Below are 20,746 nucleotides of genomic sequence, written 5' to 3'. Positions count from 1 at the left end.
TTATTTCAATTTAAAAGGGAGAGGGAAGAGGGGGGGGGGGGAGGAGGTAAGACACAAAAAAAACAGACAGATACCTAGATTCCATCATATAGGATTTCAGAGAATTGTGTCTGGAAGCAACCACCAACTCAAATACCTGGGATGCCACAGTCATAGTTACCAGAATATACATTTAGTTGGTTTGAACTATGACTCATTGTGCCATTGTTAATAGCTACCTTCACATACACTAACAATACGAAATGTTATTTGGAATTGGAGTATTTCAAGTTTATAAAATAGTTTCAGTACAGCAGATTATCCTATTGCTAGAAAAGGATTAGTACGTTGAATTTGGGAAAAGATACAAAAAAAAAAAAAAAGAAGGGAGGATGTGGGAAGAAGAGAAGACTGTGGTTAAATATTCACTGACTGTCTTGTTTAAGTTATTTATGTTTCAGTGCAATTATTATGTATATATGAGATGAAGACTGTACACAAAAGAGTATATTCTGAATCAGCTGTTGTTTCTGACAGAAGCAGCTGATCAATTGTAGAACATAATATCCTTCATTTCCGGTCAGTGCCATATCTAACACACCCAACTGCCCTGAAAGTTGACCACCAGTTTTACCCGAAATTAAATTATTTTAATATGAATTTTTCAATGTGTGCCACAAATTAGATAAAAATGAAGGAATAGACAGTAACCAGAACAAGTGCTCCAGAAGGGTAGGGGGAATGTGGAATAGAAACAATTGTAAGTTAAAGGCTCTGAAATGAATCTCAAGATTTAGTATATTGAACAAGGAAAGTAATCAATTAGTGAAGGAGTATACTGGATGAGAGCAGTAAAAATTAGATACTGAAAAGCCCTAATTGGAATAGAGACAATGGAAGAGTCAAGGTAATCACTCACCATGCAACTGAGGCACTGTGTTATAAATACACACACACACACACACACACACACACACACACACACTCTCTCTCTCTCTCTCTCTCTCTCTCTCTCTCTCCCCCCCCCCTCCCTCCTCCTTCCCTCTTCTGTGTGTGTGTGTGTGTGTGTGTGTGTGTGTGTGTGTGTGTGTGTGTGTGTGTGTGGGTTGTGTTATTTTTATTTATATTTTTTATCCTATATACTCCTTAATACCTCGACTATACGATGAGTGATTTCTTTAACCTTACTGTAATGATGATGATATAAACATAACTATCTATGAAACATTTGACTAAAACGATTCCTGGACTGTCTTGACACAATTTCACAATTTACATATATGGAAAAAATGTTTGCCAAAAGAAAAGATAGAGCTTTAGCTTATAATCAACACTGGGTGTGCATACTTTTTATTTGCATAGAAGGGCAGGGTTGGGGAAAAGTGTGCGTGTGGAGGGGGATGATGAGAAAGTGGGTCATCTAATCCAGGTTGTGTTTCATGAGCAGTCTCATATGTTATTTTCAATGAGTGTGGTAACATCTTCCTTCAAGCGATCCGCAAACCACCGTTACATCAAATTTCTATACTTGGTGAAAGCTGTATTTCACTCACTGATGGATCTTTGAACTTCTTGGTCCCATTTTCTTTATAGCTTTCTGCAACAGATGTACACACTTCCTATAGCAGTATATCTGCATATTATCATCACAGGAACAAAACATAAATAACTAGCTATTCTCACACAGCATTCCACCATTTCCAGTTCTATTCTGTTTACCTTATTCTTAGCCTAAACATGAATGAAGAACCAATACTATATTATACACGTTGGTCACTCAACAAAAAAGCAAACTGACTGAGATCAAACAATATTTTTCGCTTCACTCTTATATTTAAAAAGGGAGGAGTACAAAACGTGTCAAAATACACTCATCGCAAAAAGAACACACTGAAATAAATTTTAACACACTCCAATGACATTTTCTGTTAAAAATCATGGCATCCTTGTGACATCTCTGTTTTATGAATACATATTATACACTTCGAGAAAAAGATACATTCATTATGAAAGACATAAGCCAAGTTGTAACAACACAGGTGCCCATTGAATTTATACAAGGAGATGGGTCCAAAGATCCATATCAGTCACTTCCTATATGGTGTATAGGTAAGTTAAAAAAAGCCAAAAGGCTTCAGCGTTTACATGCGGACACACACACATCATGACTAGCTCACATGCACGCCGCAATACAATGATTAACGTTGGGAGGCTTCTGCTTCATCTTTTGTAAACTGTGAGCTAACCCATGCAAGGCCCCACTTCAGATTGGTCAAGAGGAACTTAAGAGACTTTGTCCACTGCTCTTCAGAGTTGAACTGAATCCTGAAATATTAAATACAAAATTAATCATATTAAAGAACAGTAGATACAGTTAAAATGATTTTAAAACTGATATGATATTACAAAAACATGTTAGAGAAAATGGTAATAATGCATGAGAATGCTGTAACAACATACATTTTTATCAGAATTGCAAACCTACTAAGGTGAACCCAAAACAATTGGTGTGGGATGATTACCAAACGAATATTTCTCCTTCATGACAATGTACGACCTATACTGTGAATCAAATGAATGAAAAATTTAGACATTTTGGCTGGCAAATTTTTCAAAGACCTGCCAAGAATCTGGACTTGGCACCATGCAACTTTCATCTCTTTCCCAAAATGAAGGCCTGGCTGACTACTCATAATTTCATGACTATTGATGAGCTCAAGGATGTTTTCAACGACTGGCAGCACCATTCTATGATGAAGGGATAAAGACACTGGTGTCATGTTATAATTTTGAACTGGGTGGCAACTATGTGGAGAATTAATGTGAACATGTAAGTACAGATTGTGTGTAAAATCTATTATTTTGTCTGTAAACAGCCAGTTAGAGGTTACTTTATGAGCAGCCCTCATACATGTGAACGGCAATACTGTTATGGAACATAGGGGTTCATATAGCATCAAGAACTACATCATAATCACTACTTTTATCCAAGGGAAAGTAAAACAAACTGTGGCAAGGTTTGTTGGTGGATGAATCTGTCAGGCAATCTCCGTGGTTCAAAGCAACAGTGATGGAGCTTTTGTCAACAGGTAGGATTATAAGGTCAGGATTAGTTTTTAGGTGGCGGATTGTGACTCCTTCTGTGGATGTAAGGTTAATTTCAGTGTTGAGGGATCTGGAGAATTATGATGAGGCAAAGTTTGAGGTTACAAAATTCTGTAATCTTAACAGAGGGACAATTTGGGGACAGTAGAAGTGGATCGCAGTTGGATGGATGAATAGACTGAGGCTGGCATGGTTCAGTATTGGTTTTGGGTTGAGTATGATTGGTAGGGTTAACCACGAGAAAGTGTTTCCAGTGTACTGGCCAGCAAAAGGAGAGATCCCACTCCATCCCTGCTCCCAACCTGTTGCCTCATGGCTCATGTCCCTTAAATAGACCTAGATACAAGACCTGGCCCATACATCCTCCCACCACCACCTACTTATGTACGTCACAGGTATCTCCTGTCCCATCAAAGGCAGGGTTACCTGTAAAAGCTGTCTGTCTGTCTGCATGAATTGCCACTGAAAAACTGTGGCCAAGAGAGAGACCACTCAGTTGGTGAATATGATGCACAATACAACGTGCTTCACTTCAGTGACTGCTACACAGTCTGCACCATCTGCGTACCTCCTACCAACACCAGCCTTTCCGAACTGCATGTGTGGGAACTCTTCCTATGCACAGGTGGAAACTCTCCCTATGTTTCCGTAAACCCCTGGCTTTTATCTTTGCTAGTTCCTGTCCTTTACCCACTTACCCTCTTCCCTGCTCCCACACCAGCACTATACAGTCTTCTATTCCACAAGTCATTTTACCCTGTTCTGTTGTTCTCCTTTTTCACTTCTCTTCCCTCCTCCTCAAACCTCCCAACTGTACTTAGCAGCCCTACACTGCCTCCAACATGTTCCTGCATGCTTCCATAAGCAGCTTCCTCCACCCCTACTCTGCTATCCCTCCCCTCACTGCACCAGCCGTTTTCCTTATCCCCACAACCCATACCACACTGCTCTCCCATTTATCAGGGACAGACGCAGTTTGCAGTCTGGCTTCAGTAGCCAGGGACAGGCCACGTGTGTGCGAGTTCTGCTTTTGTGTGTGTGTGTGTGTGTGTGTGTGTGTGTGTGTGTGTGCACTGAAGAAGGCCTTTTGGTTAAAAGCTTAACTGTAATGTTTTGTAGTGCCTGTCTGCGACTCATCAACTCCTCTACGCGGTGAGCAGCAATCTATCCTTTTCATAATATTGTCATTATTTAGAGACACCGTTACACAACCCCCCCCCCCCCTAAAAACAAAGCACACACACTTAAGTGACAAAGAAACTGATAGATGCATGCTTATTCAAATACGGAAAAATGTAAACAGGCAGAACATGGCATTGTGGTCAGCAGTGCCTATATAAGACAACAAGTGTGGTGCAGTTGTTAGATCGATTACTGCTGCTACACTGGCAGGTTATCAAGATTTAAGTGAGTGTGAACATGATGTTATAGTCGGTGCTCGAGCGATCTCCAAGGTAATGATGAAGTGGGGATTTTAATGTACGACCATTTCACTAGTGTTCTGTAAATAATAGGAATCTGGTAAAACATCAACTCTCCGACATCACTGCAGCCGTAAAAAGATACTGCAAGAACAACACCAACAATGAGTGAAAATAACCATTCAACGAGACAGAAGTGCAACCCTTTAGCAGATTTCAATGCTGGTTCACCAACAAGTGTCAGCGTGCGAACCATTCAACGAAACATTATCAATATGGGCTTTTGGAGCTGAAGGCTCACTCGTGTACCCTTGATGGCTGCACAACACAAAGCTTTAAGCCTTCCCTGGCCCTGTCAACAGCGACATTGAACTGCTGATGGCTGGAAATATGTTGCCTGGTCGAACATGTCTTGTTTCAAATTGTATCGAGCGGATGGACGTGTATGGGTATGGAGGCAACCTCTTTAATCCATGGACCCTGCATGTCAGGAGAGGACTGTTCAAGCTGGTAGAGGCTATGTAATGGTGTGGGGTATGTGCAGTTGGAGTGATATGGAACCCCTGATACATCTCAATACGGCTCTAACAGGTGACACGTACATAAGCATCTTGCACATCACCTGCATCCATTCATATCCATTAGGCATTCCGATGGACTTGGGCAATTACAGAAGGACAATGTGACACCCCACACATCCTAAATTGCTATAGATTGGCTCCAGGAACACTCTTCTAAGTTTAAACACTTCTGCTGGCCACCAAACTCACCATATCTGGGATGCCTTGCAACTTGCTGTTCAGAAATCTTCACCCCCTTGTACTCTTACAGATTTATGGATAGCCCTAAATGATTCATGGTGTCAGTTCCCTCCAGCACAACTTGAGACATTAGTTGAGTCCATGCTGCGTCATGCAGTGCTACTTCTGCATGCTTTTGCCCTACAGAATATAGACCAGGGCAACCAGTTTCTTTGACTCTCTAATGTATTGAGGACTAACTCTGCTTTCTCATTATAAGTGGACTTTAAATAATTACAGTGAGTTTCCTACTTACTTTATATTGTAGGAATTTCCAGTGGCAGAATCTTCTATTCTTCCCTTCTCCATACGATAAGGTAAGCAGAAACCTGAATCTCCCTTCTCTACTTGTTCCTTGAACTGTTGTAGACAATCAAGGAATGCAACCATTGCAGAGTCAAATTTTGTGTCCCATAAGAAGCGGAAACCACCAGAGCCATACAGAGGCAGTTCTCTATTGTCCTTCAATACCTGAAATCATTAAAACTATTATACACACATATCAATTCATACCACTGAGCAAAACATAGTCAATCAAATTTGAGATAAACATAACTTTTTTATCAGATTAAAAAGGAATTGTTGAATTGTGTTTTATTCATCTCATGACGTACATCTGCAATTCATTTGGTTTGCGTACAGGAGACACATCAAAAATTCATAATACAGTTACAATGATTCTTAAATTAATAAATAATAGCACTACAATATGAGATTTTCACTCTGCAGCGGAGTGTGCACTGATATGAAACTTCCTGACAGATTAAAACTGTGTGCTGGGCCGAGACTCGAACTCGGGACCATTGCCTTTCGCGGGCAAGTGCTCTACCAACTGAGCTACCCAAGCACGACTCACGCCCCGTCCTCACAGCTTTACTTCTGCCCGCGAAAGGCAATGGTTCCGAGTTCGAGTCTCAGCCCGGCACACAGTTTTAATCTGCCAGGAAGTTTCAGCACTAAAATAAATAACAACTCTATTAAGGATATTTCTTGGATTGTGTAACACATTGTATCCAGTTCAAATTTCTGGTTTGTCCTGCATGAATTCATCCACTGAGTAATAACACTCCAGTGCCAGTACCTCATATAGCTTTCTTTTAAGTGAACCTAAATTCATCTGCACCAACTTGTTCCCTTTTAATTTATTACAAATTTTTATTCCGATGTATTGAGGTCCCTGGGCATACAGTCTGAGGCAGTGGGTGGGGAGCATAAAATTTTCTTTGCTTCTCGTATCATGTGAATGGACGAAATTGTTTCCCTCAAATAATTAATGTCTGGTGTACAAAAATATAATAATCTTAATTATGTATAAGGATGGCAGGGTTAATGTTTTAGGTTTTCTAAATAATGGTCGACATGGTTCTTTGTGATTTGCAGTGCACTGATTTTTTACTGTATTTTTAGTATCCACACTATGTTTGCTGAGTTACCCCAAAAAACAATACCATACCTAATAATGGATTCAAAGTACCTTGTATATGCTACTTTTCGTGTGTCCATGTCAGTTGTAGTTGATAATATTTGCATTGTAAATGCAAAGCTGCTCAGTTTCTTTCCCAGGTATTTAATGTGTGCCTGCCAGCTCAAATTTGCATCTACATTTAAACCTAAGAATTTGACTGAGTCAACTTCTTCTATCTTAGTTGTTGTATATAATCTTAATCTGCCCACATTTTGACTGTTTGGTTTTTAACTGCATCACGTGAGTCTTAGACATGTTAACACCATTCAAGATGATATTTGTGAATTGCATCCACTGAACTGATTACAACCTGTATTGTCTGTACATCACAAATAAAATGATTGGTCTATGTTCTGTGAAAATGTGTGTAATTCAGTCCTGGACTGAAGGTCTGTACGGCTTTTTGCACGAGACAGAGAACACTGTCCCACTTATTCCAGTACCTTACAGATCAGAACTTGATTAGCTAATTTACACTTGGGATCCTTTATTGTGACAGTCATGACTGACAAAGATGGACGAACACAGTTGGAAAACTGTGAGAATGATTTAAGGACACTAGAGAGATTACTTTTAACTGCAGGTCTATCATCTTCAACAATATCACACCAGTAAGTATGGTGGCGAGGTGCTCTTCTGCAGCAATGGCACATGGCAAATATATTGGCCTTCGAGAGGAATCAACAATTGCCAAACACATATTAGAAAAACTTAATTTGTTCTATTTCTAAAGGACCAGAATATTATGCAGCCTTGGCGTTTATATTCTGGAACAGCCTCATAAAGAAAGCTAATAAAGGTAGCCAACAATCAATGCTGTTGGGAAGAAGACCCCTCCATGACATCACATTTATGGAGATAGCACAAACACAGCCTAAGAATTTCACCAGAAGATCATAAAAATGATCTCAAAATGCAGAACTTTTTATTAAAAGTCAATCTATTTTTAACTATGCATTCTGTCACACACAAACACATTATATATAAAAATCATCCTAAATTTAATTGTGAATAGATTAGCTAGCAAAGTGGTTTATTATTTTTAATTTTTTACAAATGTAAATTGTACATCTGTATATTTCAATTATGCCAGCAACCATCCACAATCGTGCCAGCAACTATCCATAGACAGGAACATTCAACGTACATGTTATGAAAGCACTATTGCAATTCTCTGAAAAACATAATTTTGAACAGAAATCAAAGAACTGCAATTACTCCAACACATATTTGATTAGTGGAGACCCAAACACTTCTCATTTGCTATACATGCAAATTCTCATTCACAGAGTGAATTACATAACGTAACAAATCATATGTTGTAACAAACTGAATCCAGTTGAAATATTTGACACTGATAGTTTCAAACTGCTTTATTTCTTGCACATAAATATCAATAAAGAAATCAATTTTCAGTTACATGTTTACAAAATAAACAGTACAGGTGGGCCAAAATCAGAATTTTATTGTCTCATAATGCTGACGTTCAATCATTTACTTAGTGAACAGGAGACACATCAAATTGTAACTATAACAGATTATACATGTATTATAAAACCTCAATTTGTTTTTATCCTGCACAAGTAGTGACATCATAATTTAAAAATTCCTCAACAGAGTAATATCTCTTCTGCACCAGAATGCTACATATCAAACAATGGAAAATCCAGGCTGGAATGTAACAATATTATGAAAAGTTAAGTTGCCACTCACCATAAAGTGGAGATTGTCACAAATAAAGGTTTCGGTCATTAAGGACTCCATCAACAATAGAAGAGTCGCATTTACGTGTGTGTGTGTGTGTGTGTGTGTGTGTGTGTGTGTGTGTGTGTTGTTGGTAGAGGCCTTAATGGCCAGAAGCTTTATTTGTGACAGTCGTTTTGTTGTGCCTATCTGTGACACAGCATCTCTACTTTATGGTTAGTGGCAACGTTACTTTTCATAATATTGTTACATTCCATGCTGGATTTTCCATTGTTTGATATGTAGCAGTCTAATATAGAAGAGATATTACTCAGTCGCGGAATTTTTTAATTATGAAGCCACTAAAACACAAATTCGGGTGTGAGAGTTGTGTGTGAGAGTTGCGCTCGCGTGCGTGTGTGTCATCTATTGTTGATGAAGGCCTTAATGGCTGAAAGCTTTATTTGTGACAGTCTTTTTGTTGTGCCTAACTGTGACTCAGCATCTCCACTATATGGTGAGTGGCAACTTTCCTTTTCAAAATATTGTTAAATTGTTACATATTTTCTTTTCATTGCCTCAGTTTCAAAATTCCCCAAATTTAGGGATTTTAGCTTTTTGTATATTTTTCATTCCCATACATTATGGGTTTCTGTGTGGAAAGACCGAGTCTGTGTGGTGAAGAATAAAACTTTCTTTGTTTCTAGTTTGATACCCCAGGTAGAAGTTATTCAGAAGAAACAGTTGAAGATTATTGTTTGTGAAGAAAATTATTTCATGTGAGCATAACAAAAAAACAGTATGGCTGACAAGATTCCCTTGGTTCTGCACTGAACATGTTTCTGATAATTTTTTTCAGCAAAGTTGATATTCTTGTCATGTTGCTAGAATTTCCCCATAAGACGACACTGTATCTCACAACTGTCTCAAAGTAATTATTGTATTCTTGTTTTGTCGGGGCCAGTTACTTTGGGTAAGAATGAAATATCAAATGCCAAGCTGTTTAATTATGCCTAGGTGTAATTATAGTCTGTGTGTAAGGACAATGATAGATCTCTGTCCAATTGCATTCCTAACTATTTAACATGTTCTGCTTTATTTAGATCCTGACTTCTATGCATAATCTAAATTTCACTTATTTTAGACTGTTGTCTCCAATTGCATCAGCTGGATTTTTGAAATATTTAGTTTTAGACCATTTAGGTAGAGCAAGACATCTAGGTTTTTTAAAGTGTTTATGAGATTTTCAGATATTTCTTCTGCATGTTTATTTTCTATTGGTACTGATCTGTCATCAGCAAATAAAATTGAATCATAATTTACATTTATGTCGAAAAAGATTGAACCTTGGGGTATCACATATGAAACACTTCTCCACTTCCACTTTGCTTTCTCTCTGTCAGACAGGACTTGCACCGTTGCAAGCTACTACCCATAATTCCGTATCTTTCATTTTATATAATAAGGAATGGTCCACACAGTCAGACATTTTTGGTAAGTAACAAGTTTCCCACAACTTTTTGTGAAGCTTTATTCACAAATTCAGTGTCATTTTGGAATCCAAACTGACTTTTTGAGATAACATTAAATTTGTGAATGAAATGATCATTGCAATTCAGTTGCAAAATTTCTAATATTTTCGAAAACACAAGAAGAATGGAAATTTGACAGTAATTTCTCATACCTCTTTGGAGCCTTTTTTAAATGGTGGTTTCACTTCTGTACATTTGAGAAAGCCTGGAAAGCAGACTTCTTCAAATTGATTCATTACTTTGGACAGTGGGCATGCTATTATATTTCAAGCTGCTTTGATGATTTCGATTTAATCCCATCCCACAATTTTTTTATTTTGTAGGTTTAACATAGTTTTTCTACATCTTTTGCTGTTTAATTTTCACAAGGGGTGCCACAAGGTTCAATTCTTTTTCTTTGTTTTTACATATGTGACTTACCTGTAAATATAAATTATCATTCATTTTTATTTTACTAGACTCTCAGTATTGTTTTGACTTGAGCCAAATAAATGTACACTACCTTTCAACATCAGACTTTGCTATAGTTATAAAGAATTTATTAAAATTTTCTGACATCAGAACAGGATTTAGAATTATTTTGTCTTTTATTTCTATTTTAGATATTTTCCTGATTTTCAAATCTCATCCAGTGCAGTCCCCACCAACCAGTCTTTCCTTTTCATCCTGTCCAGTAAGTCTTCTCTGACCCAGGGTTCTGGGCAAATTTTCCAAACTCTATCCCTTTTCCTAAACCTTACCACTCCTTTTCCTTCGCCCCTCTTCCTTCTCCTTCAATCATTCTGTCAGAAGCAGGATCCACTGGCTCCAAAAGCTTGCAAATTGTAATACTTTTGTGTGTGTGTGTTTTCTGCCGCCACTTGACGAGTAGTTTTTTTTATATATTTTTTATTTTTTACCTATATATGGAGATAGTAATAATATTCTGTTGTTCAACCTCTACACCACAACCTTCAAATACAAGTTCTTTGTTCAGTAAATTAAAACTGCCTTTCTTTATATTCTAACGAGTTGTCAACCAGTGTACAGGTGCCTCCACGAGTCCTGTTTTTCTTACAAAAGCTTTTATCTACCTTATAGTTTTTTAATTTATGTAAAACTGACAGACTCTTCCATGAAAGAGTGCTCATTTAGACAAATGACTGATGTTTCTTCCTTCTGAAGGACAGTGTGCACCTCATCCATTATTGTACTTTTATCCCACGGATATGCAGCAGTCAAGCCATTTATGTTCTAGTACATTAAGAATGATGTCTTACAGTTACTTATTTTTGAACACATCTCTACCTGAATGATGTTTCTCTTTTTACAGAGTTTCTATTTATCAGGTCAGCCCCCTGATCTGTTAGTGCCCTCGAGTCCATATAAGTTTGCTCTGTCAATAACAATTTTGCTAAAACTTATGGAACTTATCCTATGTAGATGAAAGCCATCCTGTGCTATACAGTTCACACTAATAAACCTGTTTCAGTCTAAAAATATTGTTCCTAATTCATTGCAATGATCATGGATGCTGTAGTTTATTTTCTCTATGTATTTGTCACTTATGGATAAATATTGTTTGTTCATCAAATCATATTCATTGTTTTGTTGAGCAGCTCCCTTTTGCTGCAACTTCAAATTGAATTCGTCCTGATGTTTATAAAAACACATTTGTAGCTTTCGCTACTTTTTAAGGTTTTTGAGGTTTGGTTTGCATGCAAAATGTTCCTGAAATGTTTATTTAACTGATGTGTTTTTATACCTGGGTGCACAACAAGTTCACAATCTGGAATCGTGACACTGTTTGGCATTAATCATCAAATAATAAGAAATCATATTCAATACACTGTTTCTTTTTTATGCCAGTATTTTTTGTACTGTATGACAGGCCATTTACATTGGTTTGTGGTTTCCATGTAGATAGTATCATCTGTCACTTTTCCAAGAGCATCGGGTTTGTTTTCCACTGCAAGCACATGAATTTTCGTGGTTATATTTACTCAAAGATGCACTATTCCCATCACTTGGAAGGTTCACATTCTCTTCTACAGATCATGAGTATGAATGCAATGGCTTATCAGTGCATTAGAACTTTCTCTCTGATGTCACATCAATTGAAGGGTGAGTAAAAGATTTCCAAAGGTACTATGCTAGTTTTGAAAATGCTTACTTGAAGAAGGATGGCAACTAGCTACATTTTACACAGATTTATTTGTGTCATGAAAGTGTTTTGAGTTTTCAGCCATCTTCAATAAGTGTAATACATACAATGTTTTTGTCAACTGTACTCTGAATCCTGCAGCTGTAGCTTCTAGCTCCTTTTTTTGCATTTATATGAAGAGCACACACACTTTTAGCTTCACAGATGCTCTGCAGCATTCACCATCTGTTCATGTCTTAATGAAGATAAAATGTATTATGCCAACTGAAGATGGATGAAAACCTGTAACGAGTTTTGGCATAAATAAAGTTAAGTGAATAGTGGCTGGCTGCTATTTTATTCAAGTATTTTAATCCACAGCCACAGAGCTCAACAACCTTTACCATTGATACATTATTGAACAAAAGTACTGTTCTGCAGATCTTGTAGCTGTTGAAATGTGTTGGGAAATAAATATAATATTGAGAAACATTTTAAATCACAAAGCTCTGTGTTCACTAGCGAGAAAATGCTGCTGCTCTTTAACAGAAACAATTACTTCAGGTGGGATGGAAGGCTAATATAGTCAAAAACAGATGTTAACTTGGACATAAACATATGCTAATTTGAAAACAAATGGATTCTAATTCGACCAAATATAGATGCTACATTTTCATGTACCTATTGATTAGTTAAAGAGTTACAAACATACCTCAATATAAGAATGATTCCCATAAGGTACAAGCCTGTACTCCTTGAATGAGAGATTCATTTTGCGTGCCAGAGCTGCTAGCAGAAGAGCAGTTTGTCCCCATGCAGCATTGATTTCACTCCAGTCAACAGGGACACTTGGCAGTCGCCCCAGCCGGAAATTATTTATTGTACCAAAATGCCCTGAATGCCATATATGGAATGTGGCATTGAAAACATTTGTTTTCTTCAGTTTGTCCAACTGTGCTTGTACATATGTTCGCTGACATTCTAGGCTACATGCACATGAGAAGAAAACTTTAGGAATTACAAACATTTCCAAAACTCATTTATTAGTTTAAATTCTAGTTAACATGTACATCAGTAATTATTGTATAACACATATCATTACATCATTCAATCACACATTGTGTTCCATAGATCCCATCCAGGAAAATTTTCAGTGATCTGCAATGTGTCAAGATGTACACTGACAAAAGACAGGCAAATCATAGCAATTTAGTCTGTATACTGTAATGGCAATAAACTATTACTATACTGTTTAATGCTATTCATGCTTATGATTGATTTAATCAAGTAATTTAGAAATAAAGATGCTACCACCAGTTACACTAAAAAACTGCTTTTTATCTCCTATTAGGAGGTTAATAGTTAGTTATTACAATGGCACTGTTCAAGGAAAATAATTATCTACAAATTTAAATAATGAGTCATGTTTACTGTACATTTCTACTTGTAATACAGTTTTACAAAGAACACTACTGCTTGTTAAGTAGCAAACAGAACCACTCAATCTTTCAATGTAGATATTCAAATAGTACAAAGAGTGAATTATGAAGGATGTTTTTTATCTTCCTTTGAAATGGATAAAATTCTCTGTTTGTTGCCTTATTTTAGATGGCAGCTTGATTAATACCTTTGCACAGCAGTGTATAGCTCCACTGTAAACCCTAGACAAGAAGGCAAAAATCTATATGAACATTATTTTTATGAACCCTGAGTTTCTCCCAGCAATACTATGACTATAATATCAATGAGTCACAGCTGAAATCAGTCAACTCTTACACATATCTGGGTGGGTAAAGTAGGTGATAGACTTTAGTTTATTGGTGGAATACTGAGTAAGTACAATCAGTCTACAAAGGTGACTGCTGACAAATCACTTGCATGACCCATTCTAGAACATTGTTTATGTGTGTGGGACCCATATCAAATAGCACTTAACAGGGAATATTGAACATATAGAGAGAAGAGCAGCATGAATGGTCACAGGTTTTTTCAACCCATGGGAGAGTGTTACGGTGATGCTTAAGAAACTGAACTGGCAGAGTCCTGAAGACAAGCGTAAACTATTCCAAGAAGTTCTACTGACAAAGTTTCAAGAACTGGCTTTAAATGGTGACTCTAGGAATATATTACAACTCCCCATGTATTGCTCACATAAGGATGTGATGACAATATCAGAATAATTACAGCACACACAGAGGCATTCAGACAATCATTCTTCGCACACTCCATATGTGAATGGAATGGGAAGAAACCCCAATAACTGGTACAATGGGATGTACCCTATGCCATGCACTTCACAGTGGTTTGCAGAGTATGGACTGTAGATGTATACATTGTTCAAATATCTCATGGGGAGAGAGAGAGAGAGAGAGAGAGAGAGAGAGAGAGAGAGAGAGAGAGAGAGAGAGAGATTACAGATCAAACATTTTGGAAAATGAGCTAAGCTTCTGTAAGATGCCCAGTAATCTACTTTACACAATACTCAATATTCTGCTTGTTGTTGTTGTTATCTCCAGCCTCCATGCTACTCTATGGAGTTCAAGACTAATCATCTATGAATACTGCACCCCACAGCCATCTAACTGGTCATGCTGACTGTACTTGTCTCTTGGTCTCCCTCTGCAATTTTCATCACCCACGCTGCCTTCCAGTGGTAAACTGACAATTCCTTGATGTCACAAACTATTTCCTATCAACTGATCCTTTATTTTAATCAAGTTACGCCATAAAATTGTTTTTGCGAGTTATATTCAATACCTCCTCATTGTTTAGGCAATCTATCCATCCAATCTTCAGCATTATTCTGTAGGACCACATTTCAAAAGCTTATATACTCTTCTTGTCTGAACTGTTTATTGCCCACATTTCACTTCTGTACAAGGCTACACTCCAGAAAAATGCCTTCAGGAAACACTTCCTAACAGTTAAAATTAATGTTAACAAATTTCTCTTATTCAAAAACACTTTCCTTGTCACTGACATTCTGCAGTTTATATCCTCTCTACTTTGGTCATCATAAGTTATTTTACTAACTAAATAACACACCGTATCTACTACACTCAGTGTCATATTTCCTAAGCTATTTTTTTCAGCATCACTTGATTTAATATGAGGGTGAGTCAAATGAAAACCTAAATTTATAATAACAAATCAAAATTTCGCGCCATTATCCTGTAAGTTGGTAAGCGTGCTACAAACAGCGTGCAGAATGGCCTGTAGGTGGCAGCATAGTGCAGATGCACACATACCATCGCAGTATCAGTATAAAGATGGTCACCGCACTTGCGACTTGCACCAGGGAAGAACAGCGTTCTGTTGTTCGGTTTTTGCATAGTGAAGGTGTGAAACCTATTGAAATTCATCGAGGAATGAAGGTTCAGTACGGTGATGCATGCTTGTCACAGTAGCAAGTCTACGAATGGAGTAGGAAGTATGCAAATGGTGTGACTTCAGTGGAAGATGCTCCTCATGCAGGTCGGGCACGAGTTGTGACTCCACAGAACACTGCAGCAGTTGAAGCCATGGTGAAGGAAAAAACCACCGAGTGACACTGAATGAAATTGCAGCATGTTTACAAATTAGTCATGAGTCAGCACACCACATTGTGCATGATGTGCTCCAGTTTCACAAAGTGTCTGCAAGATGGGTGCCACGGCAGCTGACTCCTGAAATGAGAGAACAACGTGTTGATGCTTGTGAAGAACTTCTTCGGCACTTTGTACGAGAAGGCGATGGTTTCCTTGCAAGAATTGTTACTGGGGACGAAACTTGGGTTCACTTCCACCAACCGGAAATGAAGAGAGTGAGCAAGGAATGGCGCCATTCCTCATCACCAAAACCAAAGAAGTTTCGAACAGAACCATCAGCAGGGAAGGTTATGTCGACTCTCTTTTGGGATGAAAAGGCGTCATTTTGGAGCATTACATGCCTAGAGGGACCACTGTCACCAGTGCATCATACACAGATCTCCTAAAAAATCATCTGCGGCCTGTAATCAAATCAAAGCAGTGTGGATTGCTGACAGCAGGTGTCCTTTTGTAACATGACAATGCAAGGCCCCACACTGCCCATACAACAGTTGCAACAATCACAGACCTGCATTTTGAGTGTCTTCCTCATCCACCATACTCACCAGACCTTGCCCCAAGTGATTTCCATATATCTGGACCACTCAAAGACACAACGGGAAGAAAGACGTTCCGTTCTGATGAAGAGGTATGCCATGCGGTGCATGAGTGGTTGTGTGGACTACCAAAAGAATTTTTTTCTAAAGGAATTTATGCACTTTGTAAGCGCTGAAAGACTTGCATTTAGCGTGGGGGAGATTATGTTGACAAGTGATACAGCTTTGTATGACTACTGCACAATAAATAATATTTTAAAAAATATTTACGGTTTTCATTTGACTCACCCTTGTAACTACATCCCTTACCCTTTTGTTAATGTTCATATCTAACATCCTCCTTTCAAGACACTGTCCATTCCATTCAACTGCACTTCCAAGTTCTTTACTGTGTGACAAAAGACAATGTTGTCGGCAAACCACAAAGTTTTTGTTTCTTCTATCTGAACTTTAACTCTGCTTCCAAAAGACTGAATAACATTGGGGATAGGCTTCTGCTGAATAAATACTATTTAGTTTAGTTGCACTACCTTAGAAAATAATTTCATGAGACAATAAGGAGTGAGAATATTCAGGATAAGCTTACACTCTTGTTTATGGGCAAATACAAAGAGAGAAGCCAAACTCAGTTTCTAGATTAGTATATCAATATTTTAACTCAATCTCAACTTTTTATACAAATGTATCCAGAGAAAGTTTGGACGGTCTTTAATTTACTGTATGACCACTAATGCTAACTGCTGATGCTAAAAGGTCATTTTAACTTTTTTGAAATCACTTTTGAAATCACATCATATTAGTCTCTGTGAGTTTAAGACTATAGCTTTTAACTGTGAAGTTAACTATTCGCACACCTGTTCACCTAAGCACAAGAGACAAAAAATTTAGTCATCCCTAAGAGAAGCCATGCTAAAACTGTGTAATGCCACCTATAGCTTTGATAATGGTCTCAATTTGAGAAGAGTTCACAAATTTGTTCAGGTATACCACATGCTGCTGAAACCACTCACTGATAATTAGAGCATATAAAAACACCAAATTGTGAGGATGTTATATGTTCCAAACAGTTCCACACATTTTCTACTGGATTATGATCAGAAGATTTAGTGGGTCAGTCAAGGTTTAATAGGGTGCCTGTGTGTTAAACAATCACGATTGTATGTGTGCAATATACGAACATCGCTTTTGTGGAAGGGAGTGTCCACAGCATACTCATCGTGAAGATGTAGAAGAAAGGACAATACCTGGTCACCAAGAACGTTGAAATAAGCTTCAGAGTACAAAAAACACCCCCAAAAATCACAGAACCATCTTACTGGCCTGAACTGCACCCTCCACACACTGTGGGTTAAATGCCTCACCCTGGTGGTCTTCAGACACTGCATCACTTTAAAAGATGCAAAATCACATCTCATTTGCTTCCAGTAAGCTACAGTCCAGCTTCTGTGTTGTTTGGCCAATTGAAGACATGCCACTGTAAGCAATTACCATTTGCAAATTAATAAAGCTACCATCAATCCAAATGTTGATTTGAAGACCACAGTGCATTACTAGATATGGTCCTATTGGAGGTGTTATTCCCTTGCCACCAAACTCTGAACCGGTTTATCAAGCCAGTTACTGGTAGCCCAGCAGTTTAACATGGCCTTCAAACCACAGTGATACATCGAATTTTTCACAGTAACAAACACTGCTAAAGGTAAATCACAAATAAAAATTCTAGGACTGGCTGGGGTCCAAATCTATACTGTGGAACTTAACCAGTGAGTTACCAATCCACTAGCCCAACTCCAAATATGCCTTGCACGCAATTAACTTCTCTGTGTTCACTCACTCAGAAACTGGTTGTGACACACCTGCATTCACAGGCAACAACAATTACCATCTGTTAAGACTTAAGCTATTAACTGGAAAATGAACTACTCACCTCCTGTTTCCCTAAGCTGCCAAACAAAAAATTAGGCATCCTTAGGATAAATCATGCTAAAACTGTGTAATAGCACCTCTAGCTTTGATAACGGCCTCATTTTGTGGCACTCATCTGTGGTCCTCTCGGTTAGGATATTTTTTACAGCCACTGTTCTTATGTTGTGTTATATGGCTGCAATGGTACACTGTTCCTTGTACACACATTGGACAGTCCATGCTGATACACCAAAAAAGTTGCGCAACTTCATTCATAGTGTGGTCATCGCCATGTCTAGCATGATAGATCCTCTCTCTCTCTCTCTCTCTCTCTCTCTCTCTCTCTCTCTCATGATCTATACTGCTCTGAAGTGAACAGTGTGCTATTTTATGAGAGGAAACCAATATTTTGTCCGGTGTGCTTGTCTGAGATATGTCCAGTAAGGCAGTCGGGGCCTTTGATTAGAAAGTCATCAACAGACATCATAGTTTATGAACTACCCCTTAAGACTATTCGAAGACAATTTATGTACATTAAGGAGTGACCGATCCTTGTGGAACCTGACTTGGATCTGACATGTTCTGTGGGACCCAAGCACATCTCATGAACCATTCTCACAGCTTTACTTTTGGCAATACATCTCCTAACTTCCAAGTTTCACAGAAGTTCTTCTGGAGAATGTGCACAACTAGCACTTCTGGAAGAAACGAAATTGTGGAGACATGTGGAGGACTGTTTCACTTTAGTGCACCCTACTGCAGGGTGAAAAGTACATTCTGGATTCTGAGGTTAATTTTACGTCTGTGACAGAATCTATCAATGAGCCCTGCACTTTCTATTAGGAAGATTTTGGCTATGCAAAGGGGTGACACTACTGAATATATAATTTTTCACCCAAATTGTGTGTTTTCCTTAATTCTAAATTATCACTCTGACCCCCTCATCCCCTCCATCTCCTCTCTGTCATCTTTAAAGCCAAAGGACAACAAAAAAAAGTGTGATTTAAAATGGAGGTGACTTTTTTGTATAAAAGAAAAACTAATAAAATTAGAGAAATTAAACCCCCACCAAACAGAAAAGCAAACTGCAGGCTATGAGATGATATTTAAAAATTAAGGAGATGCAACAGATTGTATAAGATAATGGATGCTTGTATAACTGACAGTTGCTCATGTTAGATTTTTGTGCATCTGTAACATGCAAAAATATGTATGCTATATTTCTTAGTGTCTTCATGTATATTTTAATTTTAGTTATTTCACTTAGATGTGCAACTGCTAATAATTATCTATTTGACAGCAAGGAACCTCTCTTCAAGCTAATGTAAAGGCACTGGGTATCTGCTGTATAAAACTGTTCACCATAATTATTTCGACATATGCTATTTCTTACACATTTTTTGTTAATATGTAGGTGACCTGAAGTTGGTTGCTTGATCGAATATGGCTGCTCATAAATACACATTACAGTCTCTTTTGATGGCTTTATAATGTCAGTCTTTAAATAAAAATGTGATTCAGATGAAAACTTTGGAAGTGCAATAAAATTCCTAAAATATTTACAATCTATTTCACAGCTCTGGCAAGAGTTATCTTTGTGTTTCAACAAGTGACCAACAGCTGGCAGCCTATTGTCGGCTCAGAGAAAAGGAAGCCGTGTCAGTGCATAGATGGCCACCACATTGTCTACTAGCACCTTGCTGGTGTAGTGACCTGTAATATGCATTACAGTACAGTGATTTGTGTAAGTCCCTGAAGCAAGTGTACGAGTGGTGTTAAGGAAATGTAATCTCTGTGGAAGATGCACTATGCTTAGGTCATGCATACTGTGTAGTGATGAATGAAAACAATGATGCAGTGTAAGAGCTTTTGAAGGAAAACAGGCCTATTATTGTAAATGAAATAGCCATTATATACGATATTTGTGATGGTTCAGCACACAATACTGTCTACGGTATGCTGTGATTCAATTTAGTGTCTACAAGACATGTGTCATCAGTTGATAGCCGAATTGAAAGGTCATCACTGTGATGCCTATGAGGAACTTTTTCATTTTCATCAAAGGTAACATATTTCTGGACAGTTTTTCCAGGAGATAAAACCTGAGCACTATATCATCAACCTAAAATGAAAAGACCTTGCATGAGAGAGTACTACTCTTCATCAAAGCTAAAATAATTATGCACTCAATCACGGGCAGGAAAAGTCATGCCCACTTTTGTCATACAAAAGGAGTAATTTTGGAGCATTACATGGAAATGGGATTAACAGTGACCAGCAAGTCATACTCAAATCAGCTATAAAATCACTTCTGTTCTGCAGTCAAGAGTAAACAAGGACTTGTGACTGCAGGTGTTTAGTTGCAACTTGACAGTGCTCGTCTCCAACAAACAACTTATTCAACCATAACAACAATAAAGGATATGTCTGTAACACCCACTTACACACCAGACATCACCCTAAGTAACTTTCATGTGTTTGGACAGCTCCAGAACCGCAGGGTGGCAAGCATTTTAAAAGCAATAAAGAGGAGAAAATCATGATGGATGAGTGGCTACATTTTCAAACCACAAAGTATCCACAGAGTTCAAATGTAGTGGAATAATGATTA

At 37.9% G+C, this 20,746-nt stretch overlaps 1 protein-coding gene and 1 non-coding gene across 2 annotated transcripts in view; both read right to left on the bottom strand.

The window, feature by feature from the left end:
• Positions 1 to 1,039: 1,039 nt before the first annotated feature.
• Positions 1,040 to 20,746, bottom strand: part of LOC126092108 (beclin-1-like protein) — a 40,002-nt gene continuing 20,295 nt past the window's right edge. The window contains exons 6-8 of the mRNA XM_049907539.1: positions 12,820 to 13,093; positions 5,562 to 5,776; positions 1,040 to 2,304 (exon numbers count right to left, since the gene is read on the bottom strand). Of these exons, the coding sequence (XP_049763496.1) occupies positions 2,178 to 2,304; positions 5,562 to 5,776; positions 12,820 to 13,093 (616 nt within the window). The 3' untranslated portion in view covers positions 1,040 to 2,177. The remainder of the gene's footprint in view (positions 2,305 to 5,561; positions 5,777 to 12,819; positions 13,094 to 20,746) is intronic.
• Positions 6,079 to 6,153, bottom strand: Trnas-cga (transfer RNA serine (anticodon CGA)). Its single transcript has one exon. It is a non-coding gene; the product is annotated as a tRNA-Ser (tRNA).

The sequence above is a fragment of the Schistocerca cancellata genome, chromosome 7, assembly GCF_023864275.1.
Source record: "Schistocerca cancellata isolate TAMUIC-IGC-003103 chromosome 7, iqSchCanc2.1, whole genome shotgun sequence".
Classification (NCBI taxonomy): Eukaryota; Metazoa; Arthropoda; class Insecta; order Orthoptera; family Acrididae; genus Schistocerca; species Schistocerca cancellata.
This window is presented reverse-complemented; position numbering and strand designations above follow the sequence as displayed.